This window comes from Pan troglodytes, chromosome 10, assembly GCF_028858775.2.
Source record: "Pan troglodytes isolate AG18354 chromosome 10, NHGRI_mPanTro3-v2.0_pri, whole genome shotgun sequence".
In the NCBI taxonomy this organism is placed as follows: Eukaryota; Metazoa; Chordata; class Mammalia; order Primates; family Hominidae; genus Pan; species Pan troglodytes.
Genome location: NC_072408.2, coordinates 114,522,067 through 114,545,905, shown reverse-complemented (window position 1 = coordinate 114,545,905; position 23,839 = coordinate 114,522,067). Strand labels below are relative to the sequence as shown.

The 23,839-nt window shown below is 40.5% G+C and overlaps 1 protein-coding gene across 4 annotated transcripts in view; it reads left to right on the top strand.

Annotated features, from left to right (window-relative positions):
• The window catches only part of PRDM4 (PR/SET domain 4), a 48,865-nt gene that overhangs the window by 23,925 nt on the left and 1,101 nt on the right, over positions 1-23,839 (top strand). For 2 of the 4 annotated variants that reach the window (XR_008538565.2, XR_008538564.2), the window contains exon 12: positions 20,492-20,609. Coding sequence is in view for 2 of the 4 variants with exons in the window: in XM_001162965.7 (XP_001162965.1) it covers positions 2,774-3,086 (313 nt within the window). In the remaining 2 variants the exon portion in view is untranslated. Of the gene's footprint in view, positions 1-2,773; positions 4,424-20,491; positions 20,610-23,839 lie in introns of those variants that run through there. The other 2 variants (XM_001162965.7, XM_009426162.4) reach the window with 1 other exon arrangement.

The window sequence follows — 23,839 nt, the reverse complement described above, 5'->3', positions numbered from 1 at the left end:
ATTTTCAGATGCTTGTATTTTTTGGGGCATTTCAAAGTGGATATAGTAGTATTAGCAGTCTTTTTATTTATCTACTTAAAAAAAAACAGCTACAGCCCTAATGCCAAATGCAAGAGGAGTTCCCCCCCTAGTGTCCCCTGAGAGTGGAAGGGTTGTGACAGAACCTGGCTTTGCCCTTCCTGTAAGAAAGAGGAAGTGAGCAGAAGAACAGTGATGTTTACTCCCCAGGTCATCTTGTCTCATGGCTTTAGATACCGTCATATGATTTATGTCTCCACCCTCATACACCTCACCGTCACTCAGCGGCTCTGATGCTGGATGTTCACTAGGCAACTTAAATCTAATGTGTCCAAAACTCAACCCAATATTACCCCACGAATTTGATTTCCTCCAGTGCTGAGCAGCTCATTAAATGGCACCACCATTATTCACCTCAATGGTCAAGCCAAACACCTTGAAGTAATTCTCAACTCAGTTTTTCCTTCCTTCCTTCATTCAACTATCACCTTGTCCAGACCACCAGCTTTTCTTCTATGGATGGCTTCAGTAGCCTCCCAGTTGATCTCCCTGCTACTACTTGCTGTTTCTCCTCATCTACTCCGCAACACAGATGAACACACATACACACAGTTTTCTGTCCACAGTGCCAGAGCAATCCATTTCAAATATAAGTCAGAGTGTGCCTGTCTCCACTCATATGTTTCTGGTGGCTTTCCATCGTATTTGTGTTAAAAGCTTTTTATGATGTAATAGTACTTGGCTACCTCTCCCGTTCACCTTTTATTACTTTTCATATTCTGCTTTGGCCACTCTGACCCTCCCCTTGCTACTCCTTGAGCATACTAAGCACATCCAGTCTCAGGGCCTCTGCCTTAGAAACTTCTCCCTCCAGATGCCTGCATGTCTTCTTCCCTCCATTCAGGTTTCTGCTCAAATGTTATCTCCTCAGGAGGGCCTTCCTTGACTATCTTATCTAAAATAGGACCCCTTCACTTTTACCTGGCTTCGTGTGTTTTCATAGTCTTTATTGCTATCTGATATCATGTTACACATTTGTTTATGCTATAATCTGTCCACTTAGAATGTAAGCTTCATGAAAGCAGGGACTTAGTTTACCCACATCCTATAGCCCTAGCATCTAGAACAGTGCCTGGCATAATTAGACACAGTAAATATGTGTTGAATAAACATCTAAAAACCATCAGAGTAGAAGATGAAAAGTCAGACTTTTGGTAGGGGTTTTGTTGTGGCCTTGGGCAAGTTCCTTAGTAGTTTTTATGCGCATGATGTTTCCCATCTGCAGAATTAAGAGGTTGGATTAGATTGGTGGTTTTAAAACTGCTCCAGGGAATTCCAAGGATTCTTCAGTGCCATCTGTTGCTAGAAGAGGATGGGAGAAATGCTAAGGAAGCCAGGCTTCAGAACGCCCGACTGCACCCTCTCACTCCTTCCAGGATTTTATTAATAACTTGCTTTAACTGTTTCATATTGGGCTTTCATAAAGACATGGGGTTCAGCTACTCAAAAAAAAAAAAAAAAAAAGTTAAAAAATTCCTGGTCTGTGTGATCTCTAAGGTTCTTTTCAGCTCTGAAATGTCTAGGCCAGGGTTACTCAAACCTTGACATTATTGACATTTTGACCGGGTTAATTTTTTGTTGTGGGGCTGCCCTGTGCATTGTAGAATGGTTAGCAGCATCCTTGGCCTTTTCCTACTAGATACTAATTATACCACCCCTCCCCAGTATAACAATCAGAAGGACTCCAGACGTTGCCAAATGTCCCCATAGAGGCAGTCGCCCCTACTTGAGAACCACTAGTCTAAGAAAAGGACAGAAAAATGGCAATTCCATAAAAGTGGCATGCAGGGAATACAAATAACGGTATAATGAGATACCATTATGTACTGGCTAATTGGCAGACATTTTCAAATTTGAGTCTTCCAGTTGAGAATATGGGACAACCAGAACCGTCAATGATGGATGTGTATTTTGAAACAACTATGTTGGAAAACCGTTTGTCATTATCTTGTAAAGTTGAAGATGTGCATATCCTTTGATTTAGCTATATAGTTCTTGGGTATGTGCCCTAGAGAAACATGTATTGCAGAGCACCATACAAGTATAAAAATGTTCAAATGCCAGGTGCAGTGGCATGCACCTATAGTCCCAGGTACTTGGGAGGCTGAGGCGGACAGATCACTTGAGCCCAGGAGTTCAAGGCTGTAGTGCATGATGATCACACCTGTGAATAGCCATTGCACTCCAGTCTGGGCAACATAGACCCTGTCTCTAAAAAATAATAATAAAAATTTAAAAAAATTTAAAAACGTTCATAGCACTTTTGCTTGTGATAATAAAAAACTGGAAACCACCAAAACATTCATTAGCTAGAGACAAATCCAGTACCATAGATAAGTTGTGGTGTATTTGTATATTTGTAAATAGTATACAGCAGTGGAAGGGAACAAACAACTGATACGGCAGCTTGAATGAATTTTATGAGCATCATACTGAGAGAATGCAAGACAAAAGAAATATATATAGAATTTACATAGAATTCGAGAATTTACATAGTATTCTAAAACAGGAAAAATGAGCCTACACTGTTTCAAACTATACATGTTTTATGAGTCTTCTGTATATCACCTATGCAAAAGCCTGATTCAGAAGGATAGAGCTGCTCTGACAAAGGCCTGCGGCTATGAAGAATAAATGTTGCCTCAGTTGTTATTTGTAACCCCAAATCAAATGTTTTTTCTTGTGTTCCTCTTAGAGAACGCCAGATCAAGTGTCCCAAGTGTGATAAGCTGTTCTTGAGAACAAATCACTTAAAGAAGCATCTCAATTCTCATGAAGGAAAACGGGATTATGTCTGTGAAAAATGTACAAAGGCTTATCTAACCAAATACCATCTCACCCGCCACCTGAAAACCTGCAAAGGGCCCACCTCCAGTTCGTCAGCACCAGAGGAGGAAGAAGAGGATGACTCAGAAGAGGAAGATCTAGCAGACTCTGTGGGGACAGAAGACTGTAGGATTAACAGTGCTGTGTATTCAGTGGATGAGTCTCTTTCTGCACATAAATAAAAGGAAAAGAAACAAGCTATTTTGGATGAAAATGCAAATGGAAAAATACAGATAACCAGTTATCTACTATAATGGTTTTTATATAAAATGGTTCCTGATTTATTTTCAGCCAGTAATCAAAACAGACTGGGAATGAATAAAGCACTTACAGAAGAGTATCCTAATGAAAACACTTTAAAACAGATTGGGAAAACTGAGCATGTGTCCTATTTTAAGTGGTGGACTGGGAGGGAAGTGTCAACTTCTGAGGTCTTTATTTACATGATAATCTGGGAGATGCATTTATGCCTGAATCAAAGCTGCCTTCTGCTCAAACAAATCAGATTTATTTCACATTCTTCCATTATTCCATTTTCCTGCTGGTCCTGTGACTTGGTAACATTCTAAACGGTCCTTGCCCCATAGCCATCCTGATTGCTGATAGTGTTTTATGCAGACTCTTGTGACTTATACTCACCACAGAATGGATTGGGACACAGCAGCATAAGTGTGCTACTTGGCAGCTAGTAAGTTTAAAGCAGGACCTGCCTTAACTGCTCCTGGCCACTTGGGAGTTTAGGGTAGATCTTGTTTTCCAAAGTTTCGGCAGGTGCCTGGAGGGCAAATAAGCAGCAGTCAGTCAGTAGTCAATGATGGAGAGAACAAGAGGAGAGATGCCTGGCCTCTGCCCAAGAAATTAGCTTTGATGGAAGCCTGAGCAAGTCACCTGGTTATTGTAATGTGGAGATCTCTGTAGGTTTAGACATGGCTCTCTGTCTCCAGTAAACATCCAGCCATTCAGACAAAGGGGGCCTGGAGATACAGAGAGCCCAAATAATGCCTGCTGGATTGTCTCCTGATGAGTACATGTGGACTCACCTGAGGAAGGGAAGGAAGGGAATAATCTTTTATGTTTCATTTACCTTATGAAAAGTGTTAAAACATTGCCAACTCAAAATAACATTATTTAATGCATGTGCAAAGTTAGGTCTTCCCAGTTGTCTCAGTGCTGAGGAACCTCATCAGAGAAGCATGGAAGATGCCAAAGGATTTTTGGAAGGTAAAGAAGGCTGAATAGTGACCACATGGGCCTGTTTTCAGGGTCCCAGCTTAGTTAAGTCACCCATGCACCTGGTCACTGTGTCTCCCATGCACATCCAGCGTTTTTCAGAAGCAGACCCACCCTTAAGTTGACAGGATTGATGGAACATGCTCTCCTGCTCAAGGCACAACCTCTGGGCTGGAGTAGAGGACTCTGGTGGGAAGGTTTTGCTGCTAATGTATTTATGGAATGAATGTATTTCATTCAAATCTGTATTCCTCTAGGAAGGATTAAAATTAAACTTTTTTAAAATACAGGATTCCTCTGGTAGTCTCGTTTCATGGAGGAAGGAGATGAGTGAGTCTTCTAGGGAAAGTCAAGTACAATTTGAATCTTTCTGAGGTTAGAAGGAGAGAGCATTTCTAGAGTATTTCAGCTTTTGAGATCATATTCTTATTGTTTCTGCTGTTAGTACTTAAGACAAACTGCTTCCTGTGCTTCCAACCCTCTTCTGCCCTCTTCCTGCCTAAGGTATGCCTTTACTCTGTTACCTCCTTGGAGAAATGTGGCAGGTCTGCAGTGGAGGGTTGGGGGATGTGTTGCGGATGGTTAGGGTTGGCTGCTGACACTGGGTCGTGATGCCTCCCTCAGGGCAGCTCTGGTTCCTAGGGCAGCTTCAAACTCAGCCTTTTGCCAAAGGCATCCAGCTGGCTGGTTCCCCCATTCCCAGGAAACCACTGGTACTGGGACTCTAAGCTCCCTTTCTTCCTTTATCTCAGTAGCACACACTGGGTTCACTTCCTTCATTCCCAAGACTGAAATGATGCCCAAGATAGTTACGCCTAGTGTCAGAGGAACACAAACAGCAGAGGAAGCTTGGAAACCTTTTTAGTGAAGTTGTAGCTGTTAGTGCTTAGTATTTACAACTGTCTCTCCATTTTTTTTACCTCTTAATTTTAAATTCTAAGTCATTTTCACAAGATGAATAAATAAGTAAGTGCCCTTTGACATGAATGTTTTCAGCCTTTTCTGCCCATTTTGGGTGGCCTTGCTGCTGTTGAGTAAATGGTCATGGTGAGAGGCAGGATGTGTATGTAGGCTCTGGAGCCCTGCAGAATGTTCTCTAGTGTGGGCTTTGCTGTGTGATGAAGGTTTGTAACCTTGGCCAAGTTATGTAAGCTCTCTATGCCTCTTCCCTTAACTGTAAATGGAGAGTATTAAGAGCGCCGCTTCATTATACTGTTTAGATGTTAAGTTCATACGTGTCAGTAGCTCCCACAGTGCTCAACATAAACAGTAGCTGATATTCTTTAGTTTCCCATTAGTCTACATTTTTCATTTTAACATAGGTTTCTACACTAAAAAAAATTTGACATATAGAATATCCAAGAAGCTCTAGATTTTAGTAATATAAATAAAACTGGAATAATTTGAGTTTTCAAGGCCAAAGCCTATAAACTAGTTCAGAGTATTCTTGTAGCTCACTGTATGCTTGGCATTTCCTTCTCAAAAAGGTCAGTGGCTCATAATCCTGGCATTTTTGTTGTGCTGAGATTCTCAGAGGGCAAAGAGGTAACAGGAAGTAGAGTCTTCGTCAGCCTTTTCACGCTTGACCTGTGTCCCCGCTTTCTAGTAAACACTCCTTTACCTGTGTCTCAAGAAGCATAAACATGCCAGAGGCTGTCAGCACCTCATCAAGTATGTAAACTTGATGATCTGATCACCAAACTTGGAGGCACACACTAAGGAATGACATATCTCCATATACACAAGTGATTATGGTCTGTTACAGGTAAACACACCGCCCCCTGCCAACACCACCAGATTCATGTGGTGAAGTCCTAACCTCCAGTAATCTCAAAATGTGATTGTAGTTGGAGATACGGTTTTTAAAGAAGGAATTAAGTTAAAATGAAGTCCTTAAGTTAGGACCTAACCCAATATGACTGGTGTTCTTAGAAAAAGAAAATTTGGACAAAGCCTTATACAGAGGGAAGATGATGTGAAAACAGGGAGAAGACATTTCCAAGCCCAAGGAAAGAGGCCTGGAACAGGTCCTTCCCTCACAGCCCTCTGAACAGTCCTGCCATTGCTTTGATCTCAGACTTCCAGCCTCCAGAACTGGGAAACAACACATTTCTGTTTAGTCTTCCCGGTCCATGGCAATTTGTTGTGGCAGCCCTGGCAAACTAAACAGTCTAACCAGATATACGTTCTTGATAATGATTGCTTAAAGGGGAGCAGCTTCCAGTATAGTGACTTCAGTTTAACCCCAGCTTTACAGATTAGCATGAGCAATATAAAGGCAGGCACCATTTCTAGTGGTGTATATTGCCGCCAGCAAATTTTCCCTACTACTGAAAGGGGTGAAACCACTCAACAGCTTTTTTGCTCCTTAGCTTTTCTTGCATATGCACATTGAGGATCATTAGGCACTCAGGCCTGTGTAGTCCTCAGACAAGGAGAGTGTTCTTTTCAAAAACCATTTATTAAGTGCTGGTACACTTTAAGGCATTGTAGGGGGAACAGAAAAATAACTAGGGCTCTGCTCCTGCCTTTGGATACAGGTGATCTGCCCGCCTCCGCTTTCCAAAGTGCTGGGATTACAGGCATGCGCCACCGTGCCTGGCCCAGGCTACAAGTCTTTAAAGGAAATCACATAAACTCTAAACTATTCCATTTAGACAATGCATATTTATATCCACAAGTTAGGGAGCACATGGAAAGCATGCTTTGTTCTTTGTGTTTTCTGCCCCCAGCACCTGCCTCCTCACCCTGCAGCACATCTTATGCTGCTACATACTTGCTGAGGCTCAGGCTGGGCATGGGCTTTGGGGTTGGGCAAGCATCAAGATCAGTTTAGGGCCAGATTTGGGAAAGAAAAATCACCTAAGGTGAAAGTCACTTACTTTGGGAAATTTTACTTCTTGAATGATCTGTTAATTGGTCAATAGACACAACTTCTGGCCCCTCTTAGCTAGCACTGCCTAGGCCCTTGTGACACATTTGCTTGCAAATATGCTTTCTAGTGGTAGTACATTTTAATTTATAGTTTTACTCCTCATAGGGCATTATAAAAGTAGGCTTTACCCTCAATTGTCTAGATGTTGAAAATGAAGTTCAGAAAAATTACACTTTTCACACCTGTAATCCCAGCACTTTGGGAGGCAGGTGGATCACTTGAAGTCAGGAGTTCCAGACCAGCCTGGCCAACATGGTGAAACCCTGTCTCTACTAAAAATACAAAAATTAGCTGGGCATGGTGGTGGGTGCCTGTAAATTCCAGCTACTCAGGAGGCTGAGGCAGGAGAATCACTTGAACCCAGCAGGCGGAGGTTGCAATGAGCCGAGATTGTGACACTGCACTCCAGCCTGGGCAACAGAGCAAGGCTCTATCTCAAAAAAAAAAAAAAAAAAAAAAAAACCAGTTTGTTGCATTTCATATTCACTGATTTGCTGCCTGGGAGCACTTTTTAAAAATGCCTGTATTTCTCTTCCAGGGCTCTCTTCCATGTTAATCTACGTGAAACATTATTTAGACGCTGCTGCTGTTCTGACACACCTCATTTCAGGATGCATCACACTGCTGCTTACACTTAGTTGCATATTTGCACTGGGGTTGTGGAATCTGTTTTTTATAAGCATAGAACACCTTTGTGGGTCATTGCTCTTAGTTGATTAGAGCCAACTACCACTCAGTTATGACAAGTGAATTATTCAAAAGCATGTGAGATGACATAATATTCTGTTAAGGGACTTATTCAAGATGCCTGACCCAGATGTGCTGTAGCAAAAAGAAAGGGAGCCAGGCTATGTTGCATCTAAAATTCCCACCGTGCCAGTGTGCAAATAGTATGTTTCATAGCAAGAGAAAAGCAGGATGGTCTATTCATCCAGCATTGTTTGTTTCTTTGGGAAAGGAACACGTTAGACTTTAAGGGCTGGAGAAGTGTGTATTTAAGGAAAAGCAATGGCTTGTGACCAGGAAATTTGATTTTAAGCTGAGAAGTAACCATTCGAAAGAAAGGAAGAGAACTCGAGTAACTTAAGTAAGTTTATTATAAGTTAACTGCTTTAACTTCACAATAACAACCTTGTAGGGTAGGTTTTAATATCTTTGTTTTACCGAGGCCACAGAATGTCCCAGAAGTTAATGCAGTTACTGAAGTGTGAGATTGGAAAGTAAGGCCTCTTAGCTCTGCATTCGATGCTTTTTCTACTGTATTCTGTGGCATAGAGTTATTAGCATGATTACGGAAAAGTCATCTAGCTTGGGTGGCTCGGTACTCTCATTTTGGTGGTTGATAATAATCAAGTTTTTAAAATTGATTAGTAAGACTTGAGAAATGCCCTGAGACTATGTATGTATGGTTGCTTGCTATGAATGCTGGGAAAAGACATTCTGAATATATCAAGTGGTAAGGCATCCCAGTTAGCTAGATTTTTGTAACACAAAAAGCAAAATCCTATTACTTCATACTAAATCTAACAAGGGGCTGGGCACGGTGGCTCACACCTGTAATCCCAGCAATTTGGGAGGCCGAGGCGGGTGGATTTCTTGAGGCCAGGATTTCAAGATCGGCTTGGCCAACATGGTGAAACCCCATCTCTACTAAAAATACAAAAATTAGCCAGGTGTGGTGGCGTATGCCTGTAATCCAGCTAGTCAGGAGGCTGAGGCAGGAGAATCACTGAAGCCCAGGAAGTGGAGGCTCCAGTGAGCCAAGACCACTCCACTGCACTCCAGTCTGGGCAAGGCAACGAGACTCCATTTGAAAAAGAAAAAAAAAAAAATCTAATGAGGGAGACTACTAAATAAGTAATTACAAAATTTTAAAAGGAGTAAGACAAATTACATTGTAACACAGCAGGGGTATCTTATGCAGGCTATGGAGATGAGGGGAGGCTTCTCAAAGGAAATGACACTTTTTTTTAAAATTATACTTTAAGTTCTAGGGTACATGTGCACAACGTGCAGGTTTGTTACATATGTATACATGTGCCATGTTGGTGTGCTGCACCCATTAACTTGTCATTTACATTAGGTGTATCTACTAATGCTATCCCTCCCCCCTCCCCCAACCCCACGACAGGCCCTGGTGTGTGATATTCCCCTTCCTGTGTCCAAGTGTTCTCATTGTTCAGTTCCCATCTATGAGTGAGAACATGCAATGTTTGGTTTTCTGTCCTTGTGATAGTTTGCTGAGAATGATGATTTGCATCTTCATCCATGTCCCTACAAAGGACAGGAACTCATCCTTTTTTATGGCTGCATAGTATTCCATGGTGTATATGTGCCACATTTTCTTAATCTAGTCTATCACTGATGGACATTTGGGTTGGTTCCAAGTCTTTGCTATTGTGAATAGTGCTGCAATAAACATATGTGTTCATGTGTCTTTATAGCAGCATGATTTATAATCCTTTGGGTATATACCCAGTAATGGGATGGCTGGGTCAAATGGTATTTTTAGTTCTAGATCCTTGAGGAATCACCACACTGTCTTCCACAATGGTTGAACTAGTTTACAGTCCCACCAACAGTGTAAAAGTGTTCCTATTTCTCCACATCCTGTCCAGCACCTGTTGTTTCCTGACGTTTTAATGATCACCATTCTAACTGGTGTGAGATGGTATCTCATTGTGGTTTTGATTTGCAGTTCTCTGATGGCCAGTGATGATGAGCATTTTTTCATGTGTTTGTTGGCTGCATAAATGTCTTCTTTTGAGAAGTGTCTGTTCATATCCTTTGCCCACTTGTTGATGGGGTTGTTTGTTTTTTTCTTGTAAATTTGTTTGAGTTCATTGTAGATTCTGGATATTAGCCCTTTGTCAGATGAGTAGATTGCAGAAACTTTTTCCCATTCTGTAGGTTGCCTGTTCACTCTGATGGTAGTTTCTTTTGCTGTGCAAAAGCTCTTTAGTTTAATTAGATCCCATTTGCCAATTTTGGCTTTTGTTGCCATTGCTTTTGGTGTTTTAGACATGAAGTCCTTGCCCATGCCTATGTCCTGAATGGTATTGCCTAGGTTTTATTCTAGGATTTTTATGGTTTTATATCTAACATTTAAGTCTTTAATCCATCTCAAATTAATTTTTATATAAGCTGTAAGGAAGGGACCCAGTTTCAGCTTTCTACATATGGCTAGCTAGTTTTCCCAGCACCATTTATTAAATAGGGAATCCTTTCCCCATTTCTTGTTTTTGTCAGGTTTGTCAAAGATCAGATGGTTGTAGATGTGTGGTATTATTTCTGAGGGCTCTGTTCTGTTCCATTGGTCTATATCTCTGTTTTGGTGTCAGTACCATGCTGTTTTGGTTACTGTAGCCTTGTAGTATAGTTTGAAGTCAGGTAGCATGATGCCTCCACCTTTGTTCTTTTGGCTTAGGATTGACTTGGCAATGCGGGCTCTTTTTTGGTTCTATATGAACTTTAAAGTAGTTGTTTCCAATTCTGTGAAGAAAGTCATTGGTAGCTTGATGGGGATGGCATTGAATCTATAAATTACCTTGGGCAGTAACGCCATGTTCACGGTATTGATTCTTCCTATCCTTGAGCATGGAATGTTCTTCCATTTGTTTGTGTCCTCTTTTATTTCGTTGAGCAGTGGTTTGTAGTTCTCCTTGAAGAGGTCCTTCACATCCCTTGTAAGTTGGATTCCTAAGTATTTTATTCTCTTTGAAGCAACTGTGAATGGGAGTTCACTCATGATTTGGCTCTCTGTCTATTATTGGTGTATAAGAATGCTTGTGATTTTTGCACATTGATTTTGTATCCTGAGACTTTGCTGAAGTTGCTTATCAGCTTAAGGAGATTTTGGGCTGAGACGACGGGGTTTTCTAGATATACAATCATGTCATCTGCAAACAGGGACAATTTGACTTCCTCTTTTCCTAATTGAATACCCTTTATTTCTTTCTCCTGCCTGATTGCCCTGGCCAGAACTTCCAACACTGTGTTGAATAGGAGTGGTGAGAGAGGGCATCCCTGTCTTGTGCCAGTTTTCAAAGGGAGTGCTTCCAGTTTTTGCCCATTCAGTATGATATTGGCTGTGGGTTTGTCATAAACAGCTCTTATTATTTTGAGATACGTCCCATCAATACCTAATTTACTGAGAGTTTTTAGCATGAAGGGCTATTGAATTTTGTCAAAGGCCTTTTCTGCATCTATTGAGATAATCATGTGGTTTTTGTCTTTGGTTCTGTTTATATGCTGGGTTACGTTTATTGATTTGCGTATGTTGAACCAGCCTTGCATCCCAGGGATGAAGCCCACTTGATCATGGTAGATAAGCTTTTCGATGTGCTGCTGGATTCGGTTTGCCAGTATTTTATTGAGGATTTTTGCATCAATGTTCTTCAGGGATATTGGTCTAAAATTCTCTTTTTTTGTTGTGTCTCTGCCAGGCTTTGGTATCAGGATGATGCTGGCCTCATAAAATGAGTTAGGGAGGATTCCTTCTTTTTCTATTGATTGGAATAGTTTCAGAAGAATGGTACCAGCTCCTCCTTGTACCTCTGGTAGAAATCGGCTGTGAATCCGTCTGGTCCTGGACTTTTTTTGGTTGGTAAGCTATTAATTATTGCCTCAATTTCAGAGCCTGTTACTGGTCTATTCAGAGATTCAACTTCTTCCTGGTTTAGTCTTGGGAGGGTGTATGTGTCGAGGAATTTATCCATTTCTTCTAGATTTTCTAGTTTATTTGCATAGACGTGTTTATAGTATTCTCTGATGGTAGTTTGTATTTCTGTGGGATCGGTGGTGATATCCCCTTTATCATTTTTTATTGCGTCTATTTGATTCTTCTCTCTTTTCTTCTTATTAGTCTTGCTAGCGGTCTATCAATTTTGTTGATCTTTTCAAAAAACCAGCTCCTGGATTCATTGATTTTCTGAAGGGTTTTTTGTGTCTCTATCTCCTTCAGTTCTGCTCTGATCTTAGTTATTTCTTGCCTTCTGCTAGCTTTTGAATGTGTTTGCTCTTGCTTCTCTAGTTCTTTTAATTGTGATGTTAGGGTGTCAATTTTAGATCTTTCCTGCTTTCTGTTTTGGGCATTTAGTGCTATAAATTTCCCTCTACACACTGCTTTAAATGCTATAAATTTCCCTCTATACACTGCTTTAAATGTGTCCCAGAGATTCTGGTATGTTGTGTCTTTGTTCTCATTGGTTTCAAAGAACATCTTTATTTCTGCCTTCATTTCATTATGTACCCAGTAGTCATTCAGGAGCAGGTTGTTCAGTTTCCATGTAGTTGAGCGGTTTTGAGTGAGTTTCTTAATCCTGAGTTCTAGTTTGATTGCACTGTGGTCTGAGAGACAGTTTGTTATAATTTCTGTTCTTTTACATTTGCTGAGGAGTGCTTTACTTCCAACTATGTGGTCAATTTTAGAATAAGTGTGATGTGGTGCTGCGAAGAATGTATATTCTGTTGATTTGGGGTGGAGAGTTCTGCAGATGTCTGTTAGGTCTGCTTGGTGCAGAGCTGAGTTCAATTCCTGGCTATCCTTGTTAACTTTCTGTCTCATTGATCTGTCTAATGTTGACAGTGGGGTGTTAAAATCTCCCATTATTATTGTGTGGGAGTCTAAGTCTCTTTGTAGGTCTCTAAGGACTTGCTTTATGAATCTGGGTGCTCCTGTATTGGGTGCATATATATTTATGATAGTTAGCTCTTCTTGTTGAATTGATCCCTTTACCATTATGTAATGACCTTCTTTGTCTCTTTTGATCTTTGTTGGTTTAAAGTCTGTTTTATCAGGGACTAGGATTGCAACCCCTGTCTTTTTTTGTTTTCCATTTGCTTGGTAGATCTTCCTCCATCCCTTTCTTTTGAGCCTATGTGTGTCTCTGCACGTGAGATGGGTCTCCTGAATACAGCACACTGATGGGTCTTGACTCTATCCAATTTGCCGGTCTGTGTCTTTTAATTGGAGCATTTAGCCCATTTACATTTAAGGTTAATATTGTTATGTGTGAATTTGATCATGTCATTATGATGTTATCTGGTTATTTTGCTCGTTAGTTGATGCAGTTTCTTCCTAGCAGGGATGGTCTTTACAATTTGGCATGTTTTTGCAGTGGCTGGTACCAGTTCCTTTCCATGTTTCATGCTTCCTTCAGGAGCTCTTGTAGGGCAGGCCTGGTGGTGACAGAATCTCTCAGCATTGGCTTGTCTGTAAAGGATTTTATTTCTCCTTCACTTATGAAGCTTAGTTTGGCTGGTTATGAAATTCTGGGTTGAAAATTCTTTTCTTTAAGAATGTTGAATATTGGCCCCTACTCTCTTCTGGCTTATAGAGTTTCTGCCAAGAGTTCCGCTGTTAGTCTGAGGGGCTTCCCTTTGTGGGTAACCCGACCTTTCTCTCTGGCTGCCCTTAACATTTTTCCCTTCATTTCAACTTTGGTGAATCTGACAATTATGTGTCTTGGAGTTGCTCTTCTCGAGGAGTATCTTTGTGGCATTCTCTGTATTTCCTGAATTTGAATGTTGGCCTGCCTTGCTAGGTTGGGGAAGTTCTCCTGGATAATATCCTGCAGAGTGTTTTCCAACTTGGTTCCATTCTCCCTGTCACTCTCAGGTACACCAGTCAGACGTAGATTTGGTCTTTTCACATAGTCCCATATTTCTTGGAGGCTTTGTTTGTTTCTTTTTACTCTCTTTTCTCTAAACTTCTCTTCTTGCTTCGTTTCATTCATTTGATCTTCAATCACTGATACTGTTTCTTCCAGTTAATCAAATCAGCTACTGAAGCTTGTGCATTCGTCACATACTTCTTGTGCCATGGTTTTCAGCTCCATCAGGTCATTTAAGGACTTCTCTACACTGGTTATTCTAGTTAGCCATTCGTCTAATCTTTTTTCAAGGTTTTTAGCTTCTTTGCGATGGGTTCGAACTTCCTTCTTTAGCTCGGAGAAGTTTGATTGTCTGAAGCCTTCTCTCAACTCGTCAAAGTCATTCTCTGTCCAGCTTTGTTCTGTTGCTGGCGAGGAGCTGCGTTCCTTTGGAGGGGGGAGAGGCATTCTGACTTTTGTTTTTTCCCCATCTTTGTGGTTTTATCTACCTTTGGTCTTTGATCATGGTGACATACAGATGGGGTTTTGGTGTGGATGTCCTTTCTGTTTGTTAGTTTTCCTTCTAACAGTCAGGACCCTCAGCTGCAGGTCTGTTGGAGATTGCTGGAGGTCCACTCCAGACCCTGTTTGCCTGGGTATCAGCAGCAGAGGCTGCAGAACAGCGAATATTGCTGAACAGCAAATGTTGCTGCCTGATCGTTCTTCTGGAAGTTTCGTCTCAGAGGGTACCTGGCCATGTGAGGTGTCAGTCTGCTTCTACTGGGGGATGCCTCCCAGTTAGGCTACTCGGGGGTCAGGGACCCACTTGAGGAGGCAGTCTGTCTGTTCTCAGATCTCACTCCGTGCTGGGAGAACCACCACTCTCTTCAAAGCTCAGTTGGAAATGCAGAAATCACCCGTTTTCTGTGTTGCTCATGCTGGGAGCTGTAGACTGGAGCTGTTCCTATTCGGCCATCTTGGAACCCCCCTACTCAGGAAATGACATTTAAACTGAACTTTAAAGGATGAATACAAGTTAGCCAGAGAAAAAGGAGTAAAGTTTTCCATACAAAAGGAAAAGCATGATAATTTGAATGTTAAAAGTTTATCAGAAATGTCACAGCCTGGCAACAGAGCGAGACTCCGTCTCAAAAAAAAAAAAAGGCAAATTAAAACAAATAAATTTTTAAAAAACCAGTGAACTGGCTGGATGCGGCTGCTCATGCCTATAATCCCAGCATTTTGGGAGGCCAAGGTGGGTGGATCACGAGGTCAAGAGATCAAGACCATCCTGGCCAACATGGTGAAACCCTGTCTCTACTAAAAATACAAAAATTAGCTGGGCATGGTGGTGTACATCTGTAGTCCCAGCTACTCAGGCCGCTGAGGCAGGAGAATTGCTTGAACCCAGGAGGCAGAAGTTGCAGTGAGCCGAGATCGCGCCACTGCACTCCAGCCTGGCAATAGAACGAGATTCCATCTCAAAAAAAGACAAACAAAAATACACAAAAAAACAAAACCACCAGTGAACAATCCACAAAGTGGTAAACTGTTAGACATATATAGTTCCATTAAAGGGACATGACAATGTTGTCCTCTCCACAACTGTATTCCACATTGTACCAAAGATCCTAGTCAAGGAAATAAGACAGATAAACTTTCCCTTTTTGAAGACAATTATCAAGAAAATTAACTGAAAAACTGTAAGAACTGAGAGTTTAACAAGGTGCCCAGTACAAAGAGAGCATACACATTTTCATAGCTCTTCTGTATATTAGGCATAACAAACTGCAAAATATGAGAAAAGTGTCCTATCCACCTTAGTATTAAAATCCTAAAAACCTAGGAATAAATCCAACAACTAGCAAAGTCTATATGAAAAGAGAATAAACTTCATTTGAAAGATAGAATGGGTGCTGTGGTTCATACCTGTAATCCCAACACTTTGGGAAACTGAGGCAGGAGAATTGCTTGAGGAATTCGAGACCAGTCTGGTTAACATAGTAAGACCTTGTCTCAACAAAAACTTTAAACATTAGCTGGGTGTGGTGGTGCGCACCTGTAGTCCTAGCTACTCCAGAGGCTGAGGTGAAGGATTGCATGAGCCAGGAATTTAAGGCTGCATTGAGCTATGATTGCACCACTGTACTTCAGCCTGGGCTCCAGAGTTGAGATCCTGTCTCTTTGGGAGGCAGAGGCTGGCAGATTGCCTGAGGTCAGGAGTTTGAGACCACTCTGGCCAAAATGGTGAAACCCGTTCTCTACTAAAAATACAAAAAAATTAGCTGTGCGTGGTGTCATGTACCTGTAATCCTAGCTACTCGGGAGGCTGAGGCAGGGGAATTGCTTGAACCAAGGAGGTGTGGAGGTCTCAGTGAGCCAAGATCACTCCACTGCACTCCATCCTGGGTGACAGAGCGAGACTCCATCTCCAAAAAAAAAAAAAAAAAAAAAAAAGATGTAAAAGAACAATAAGTGGAAAGGTGACCCATGAACCTAAATGGAAAGATTCCATAGTATACAATTATTAAATTATTCTTTTATAACTATAAATTCAATAACATGCCATTCAGTATCTTAAAAGGATTTTTATGGAGCTTGACAAGTTCAAATTCATTTGAAAAAGAAAGCATAAGAGAATAGCCAGGAATTTTTTGGGGAATGATGAACTATGAGGGGAACTTGTCCTGTTGGGAACCAAAATACTAAGGCTATAGTAATTAAAATAATTGTTAGAAATACCGAATGCATGCGGGGCTTAAAACCTAGATGACGGGTTAATTGGTGCAGCAAACCACCATGGCACATGTTTACCTATGTAACAAACCTGCACATTCGGCACATGTATCCCAGAACTTAAAGTAAAATAAAAAATAATAATTGTTATTGGCATAGGAAATAACTCACTAGTACAGAATGGAAAGTCCAGAATAAGGTATATAGATATAAATATATTGTATATAATATAAAGTTGGCATTTCAACCAGTAGAGAAAGAATGGACTATTCAATTAACAGTATTGGAACAATTTGCTATCCATTTGGTAAAACATTATATTTTTACCTCAGACTACACACAAGTAAATTCCAGATGAATTTAAAGAGATAAATGTAAAAAATTCACCAATTATTTTTTAAATGCTGGGATGGGGAAGGCTTTCCTAAACAAGACCTAAATTTATGACCAAAATTAAGACCCCAGTGATATACTGGAGAAAAACATGACTAACAAGCAGAATAGAAAAAAACCCTACAGATTAATTTTTAAAAGCACAAAACAGCAAAAGATATAAACAGGCAAGCCATCAAAGAAAAAAGAAATACAATAGACAATAGAACATGAAAACATACTCCACCTCATGAGTAATAAGAAAGTGCAATTGTATTGTTTTTGGCCATAAAGCCACAAAGATTTAGAAGTCCTAACCTAGGTTTAAGGGAAAGGAAACGCTTTAAAAAAAAAAAAACTTTTAATTACTTTCTTTTTCGCTAAATTTATTCCCATGCCATAAGTTTTTGTTTCTTCACTTTCTTCTGGGATATCTTTTGCTTCCAGGAAGCCTCCTTTTCTGGTTTTGGATTTGTTCCTTTTCAGTGAGAATCATCTCAAAGAGCTCATGTATGGCTTAATCTGACCATGAGCTCTAGTAAGTCCTGTGGTGCATCTTAGGTGCTTTGTTCACTTGGATATACTCAGTGACCAGAGAATCTACATCTAAGCCGTTAAGCTCAGCATTCCTCTCTGTATTTTTAAGCATGTGCAGCAAAAGTTCAGCACTGTTTTGGGGGCCACCAACCCTGTGTCCAGCCCCATTACTTGGCAGGGGCACACCTACCAAGTCCACCACTGTAACCTCGGAATGGAACACACTGCTTCTGTAAAGTGACATCTTTAGGGTTGGTGGCTTTTCATATATGCATACCCTTGATGGCCTGGCCAGTTTCACGAGTGTTCTTAGTGAACATGAAGATTTGAACCTCTTGATTTGCATGATTTTGTGGGGTTTCCTGGGTCAAGTGACTAGAGAACCATTTTCACAGATCACCCCAGGCCGCTTAGGGGAAGAGAGGAAATTTTTTAGTTGGAAGTATTAATTGGCAAAAACTATTTTCAAAGGTAATTTGGCAATGTCCAAACAAATTTAGGAATTATATACCCTTTGATTCAGTAATTTCACTTTTAGAAATCTTATGGAAATGCTCATACATATGTAAAAAAAATTATGTACAGGATCCTAGTCCTTTCTTATGGATGTGTGGTGAGGATAGAAAAATACACCAGTATTTTTAAGTGAAGATGGAAAAAATCTAAGTGTTTTCCAGAAAGGAAATGTTGGAGAAATTATGGCACACCCATACTAAGCAATACAATGCTGTCATTAAAAAGGATGAGGTTAAACCATATGTACTAACACAGGAATATCTCCAAGACATATTGTTAAAAAGCCTGTTGTGTGATCATTTATTATCTATCCCTAGCTATATATTAACGTGAATTATACAAGGGGCATGCTGTAGATGTCAGTCCCCTTTATCATGCTTTCCTTACTGTAGAGTCAAAAACTGTTTTCCAGATCCCTTCAGAGCTGAGATTCCAAGCAAAACTAAAATTCCTCTAATTAGATGCACTCATGTGAGACTTTGATTCAGAACTGAATTACGCAGGGAGAGAAGCAGGGCCTGAGGTATCTACTGTGCAGGCTTGGATATTACCAGTGTGGTGTGGTTTTAGAGCTGGTGGTGATGGTGGATGGAGGCTTTCTGATGTGGTAGGTGACTTGTTGACCATAGAAGCAGCAGATGCACCTTGTGAGTTCATGTCTGTGGTATGGGATTAGGAGTCATTCCTAGAACTCAGCTTAGACTCCATTTTGTCAGCCTTTTCAGTGAGTGATTCCATGAGTGATCTATATTGCTCAAAAAATTCTTTTTGCTTAAACTAGCTAGAGGAGTTGTCTGAAAATAGTACAGACAACAGATCCTTAAGGAAATGACATCTTGAACTACTTATCTGACCTGGCTGGTTTCAAGGCAGTGAGGATCTAGTTACTGTTAGAGGAGGGGAGACAGAATTGTACCTGGCATGCATGGCTGGGACATGGGTTAGATTATCACCCATGATCACCTGCAATTAAATGTTATCCATATCAATAAACACAGTTTAAACTGTGTTTCTCCTTCCCTGGTCTAGAATCCTCAGAATCTTGCTGACACATATTCCTTAAGATTTTGCCAATACATTAGGAAATTCTTGCAATTCTGTTAATATGTAAACTTTCTTTTCCAAGGTTTGACTTTGGAATTATAGAGAATTTGGTGTTTCACCTTGTCATAGGTCAGAAGAAATAAGAGGTGGTAGGAGTGGTAAATGAAGAGAATGGGGACTATTTTAGAAGATAACTACCTGAGGTGTGGTCATTACAAGATATTCAAGAAAATCAGAACCATTCTCATTAGATAGGGGAGGAGCTACTTCTGTTGGCAGATCTTTGGGTTTTGGGTACTTGGTCATTGTAATGTTCTCAGATATCACCATTCTACTTTTTGGGTTTGCATTCTTTCTTCCAAAATAATCTAATTGTTATTTAAGAAACCTGCTGAAGCAGTGAATTCAACTTATCTTGTGTATCAGTAACCTGCAGGATCAGACTCTTTTCTGGTTTTTCACTGTGTAACTCTATGACTACAGAGAGAAGAAATTATTTCAGGGCAGTCATGGAGCCAAACTCTGTTTCTTTGACCTAGCTAAACATGTCTGTTGTAAATGAATAAGAAGCATGCTTCAATATTCAAATTTTCTATTTCTTCTATTATCAGTTTTCATAAGTTATGTTTTTCTAGGAATTTGTCTATTTAATATACATTTTCAAATTTAATCACAAAAAATTTTTCATATCTTCTTACCGTTTAGTGTCTATAGGGTTTGTAGTGATGTCCTCCTTTTCAAGTCTGATGTTAATAATTTGTATTATGTTCACTATTGCTATAGGTTTATCAACTTTTAGTATTGTAAATAATCCATTTGTTCTTTGATGATTTTCTATATTGTATTTGTTGTATATGACATTAATTTCTACTCTGTTATTTCCTTCTGTCCACATTTTGGGGTTTAAATTGCTGGTCTTTTTCTAACTTTTCTTTTTGTGGGGGCAGGGACAGGGTCTCACTTTGTTACCCAGGCTGGAGTGCATGGCATGATCTTGGCTCACTGCAACCTCTGCCTCCTGGGTTAAAGCAGTTCTCCTGCCTCAGCCTCCCGAGTAGCTGGGATTACAGGCACATGCTACCACACCCAGCTCATTTTTGTATTTTTGGTAGAGATGGGGTTTCACTATGTTGGCCAGGCTGGTCTCGAACTCCTGACCTCAGGTGATTGACTCACCTTGGCCTCCCAAAGTGCTGGGATTACAAGCATCAGCCATTGTGCCTGGCCTCCTTGCTTCTTTTGAATTAATCAAGTATTATTCACTTTCTCCCCTTTTGGCTTTTTTCAGTCCTCTTTTAGTAGTTTACCTAGAGATTACAACATGCATCCTTGATTTATTAGAGTGTAATAGTGATACTTTTATGCCTTCCAAAACAATGCTGAGATCTTAGAATACCTTAACTCTATTTGTCTCCTTCTAGCCTTTTGTCAGGCATTTTAATCTTCCAGATATTTTAAGCCCTATACAACATTATTATTACTGTTTTCTGTGGTAATATTCACTTAAATTTACCCATGTTGACCATTATTCCTTCTTGCATGTCTGTATTCCTATCTGGGATCGTTTTCATTCTGCCTAAGTTTAGCGTAACTTTATTATTATTATTATTGTTGTTTGAGACAGGGTCTTACTTTGTTGCCCAGGCTGGAGTGCAATGGTGTGATCTTGGCTCACTGCAACCTCCACTTCCCATGCTCAAGCAGTCCTCCCACCTCAGCTTCTGAAGTAGCTGGGACTACAGGTGAGCGCCACCACAACCAGGTAATTTTTGTATTTTTTATAGAGATTTTTTATAGAAATGGGGTTTTGCCCAGGCTGGTCTTGAACTCCCAGGCTCAAACAATCTGCTTACTTTGGCCCCCCAAAATTCTGGAATTAAAGGTGTGAGCTATCATGCTCAGCCAGTGTCTTCATCTTTTTAAAGAAAGTATTTGACTTACCATAAAATTCACCCATTTTAAGTGTACAATCCGTTGGTTTTTAGGATATTCAAAATAGTGCAACCATCACCACAATCCTATTTTAAATCACTTCCACCACCCAAAAAGATCCTTTTTGCTCATTTGCAGTCACACTCTATTCTCATTCCCAATCCCAGGAAATGATTAGGGTACTGTATGTATGGATTTGCCTTTTCCTCTGAAAACCTCATATAAATGGAATTATATATGGCCTCATGTCCAACTTCTCTCATTTAGCATATCTTAAAGGTTCATCTGTGTTGCCATATGTATTAGTTCATTCCCTTTTATCACAGAACAGAAATCCATTTTATGGCTATCCCACATTTTGTTTATTCATTCACCCACTGATGAATATTTGGATTGTTTCCACTTTGGGGCTGTTAAGAATGACACTGCTGCTGAACATCTGCATATAAGTCTCTGTAAGGACATGTTTTGTTTCTCCTGGATATATACCAAGGAGTAGTTTCAGGTTCATAAACTTGTATTTAACTTTGGCCATAATCTTTTTGGCTATTGCTCTCCCTCTTCCTAGTCTGATTCCAATTACACATATGTTAGACTTTTGTACCATGCCTGATGCATCTTATACATTTTTATATATATGTTTAACTCTGTATTTTAGTGTGGATATTTCCCATTGACCTACCCTCACATTCACTAATCCTTCTTCAACTCTAATGTGTTAGTCTCATATATAAAATTCTCTTAAGTTCTAGAGTTCTCATTTAATTCTTTATAGATTCCAATTCCTTGATGATATATTCAATCTTGTTTTTTCTTACATTTACCAATCCTGCCTATTTCAAAGTTCATGTCCAACATAAGTCCAATGTGTGAATTTATTACAGGTCTATCTTTCTCATGGTGCTATTTCTTAGTATGCTTAGAAATTTTTGCTGGAATGCTAGAGATTGTATATGAAAAACTATAGAAGCTGTGGATGAAATTATCCTCTTCCAGGGAGGATTCACCCTGTCCTCTGTCAAACTAGAGCAGGGACACCTCAATCCAGTCAAAAACTGAGCTTACTCAAGGCTGGGCTTCAGATTCCTAAGGTTAGCTCTACTGGTTTATCTCAACTTTTGGGGTATAGCCTTTGAGGGGTCACAGTGGCAGAGCTTGGAGTTTTTAGAGACCTTCCTTTTTGAAATCAAGTTCAATTTTTGTTTTTGCTCTGCTGCTTTTCTCAGTTTTCTTACCTTGTACAACAAAAAATTGGTAAATGCCTAAGAAAATCAGCATCATCACATGGGGTTAATTCTCTGCACATCCCTTCTCCCAGGATCTTTGCCCTCAAGTCCTGGCTGCCTTAGAAGCACTTCAGTGCCTTCAAATAGATGTTGCATGCCTCCTGTTCAGCTTTTGCTTAAGCTATACTGTCACATCTAGAAATGGAAGTATGAAACAAGTTGTTTTTGAAACAAAATCTGGCTATTTGTTCTGACAGGATGTTTTAAAAGTACTTACTTTGAAAAGACCTCCCTTGGCTGGGCACGGTGGCTCATGCCTGTAATCCCAGCACTCTGGGAGGCGAGGCAGGCGATCACCTGAGGTCAGGAGTTTGAGACCAGCCTGGCCAACATGGTGAAGCCCCATCTCCACTAAAAATACAAAAATTAGCTGGGCATGGTGGCACATGCCTGTAATCCCAGCTACTCAGGAGGCTGAGACAGGAGAATCATTCGAACCCGGGAGGTGGAGGTTGCAGTAAGCCGAGACCATGCCATTGCACTCCAGCCTGGGCAACTCAACACTCAGTCTAAAAAAACAAAAACAAAAAACAAACAAAAACCTCCTCCACCTAAAAGAGTATGTAAGAGTATAGCATACATTTCATATACCACCTTTACTGAAAAGAGCTTCATAAGATATAGTTTGGGTTGTCCTGAAAAATTGAGGCCTTTAAGTTCTACCTGTATAATGCTCATAGAATATAGTATCATAGAAGTTGATATTTCTACTTTATAAACAATGGGTTTTGCAGAATCTGAATTCCCAGATATAATTAGCTGGCACCTGCCTACATCTGGGTAATTATTTTTTGAGACGGAGTTTCACTCCTGTTGCCCAGGCTGGAGTGCAATGGCATGGTCTTGGCTCACTGCAATCTCCGCCTCCCAGGTTCAACTGATCCTCCTGCCTCAGTCTCCCAAGTAGCTGGGATTAACAGGCACCCACCACCATGCCCAGCTAATTTTTGTATTTTTAGTTGAGGCGGGGTTTTACCATGTTGGCTAGGCTGGTCTTGGACTCCTGACCTCGGGTGACCCGCCCACCTTGGCCTCCCAAAGTGCTGGGATTACAGGCTTGAGCCACCGTGCCCAGCCATCTGGGTAAAATTGTTTAAAAGTTAGTATCGGGTTTTCACTTTGACAAATATGTTTGGCTCCATGGCATTTCCATGTGCTATGTAATGAAAACACCAGTCACCAACAAACTACCAGTGGTGAAAATGTTACCTGTCATTCCCCCACTTTCTATGCCAGATAGGCATTCTAAGCCACACATCTTTGGGCTCAGATCTACCCACACTTAGGTGCAAAATGTACCCACGGTGGGAAGTGATGTGGAACCCTTTCCTCCGTCAGTATGACACAATCGAGCCTCCTTTTACATTTATAATCTGGGCTTGGATTTTAATCCCCATCTTACCCAGTTCCCACAGCTTGACTACCCCTATTGCCTGTCTACTCAGATGTCTTACCCACTGCCTGCACTGTCTTTTAGCAGTAACTGCAGGTCCCGGCCAGCACTCTTCTGGTCCCAGGTGCTCAGATCTGCTCTAACCAGCTATTTCAGAGGCACATTCTTTTGGCTCAGAAAACACCCCATGCTTAGCATTCATCGCACTAGCACTTTCAAGTTGGAAACAGAGGTGTCAACCCATTTACCATTTGAAAATTTTGGTATTTATTAAATACAAATTCTTATTTTAGGCAGACCTATATGACTACATAAAGCAGTAGAAGTTATTTTTTATACGTAACTGGGTCTTTTCCTGAGA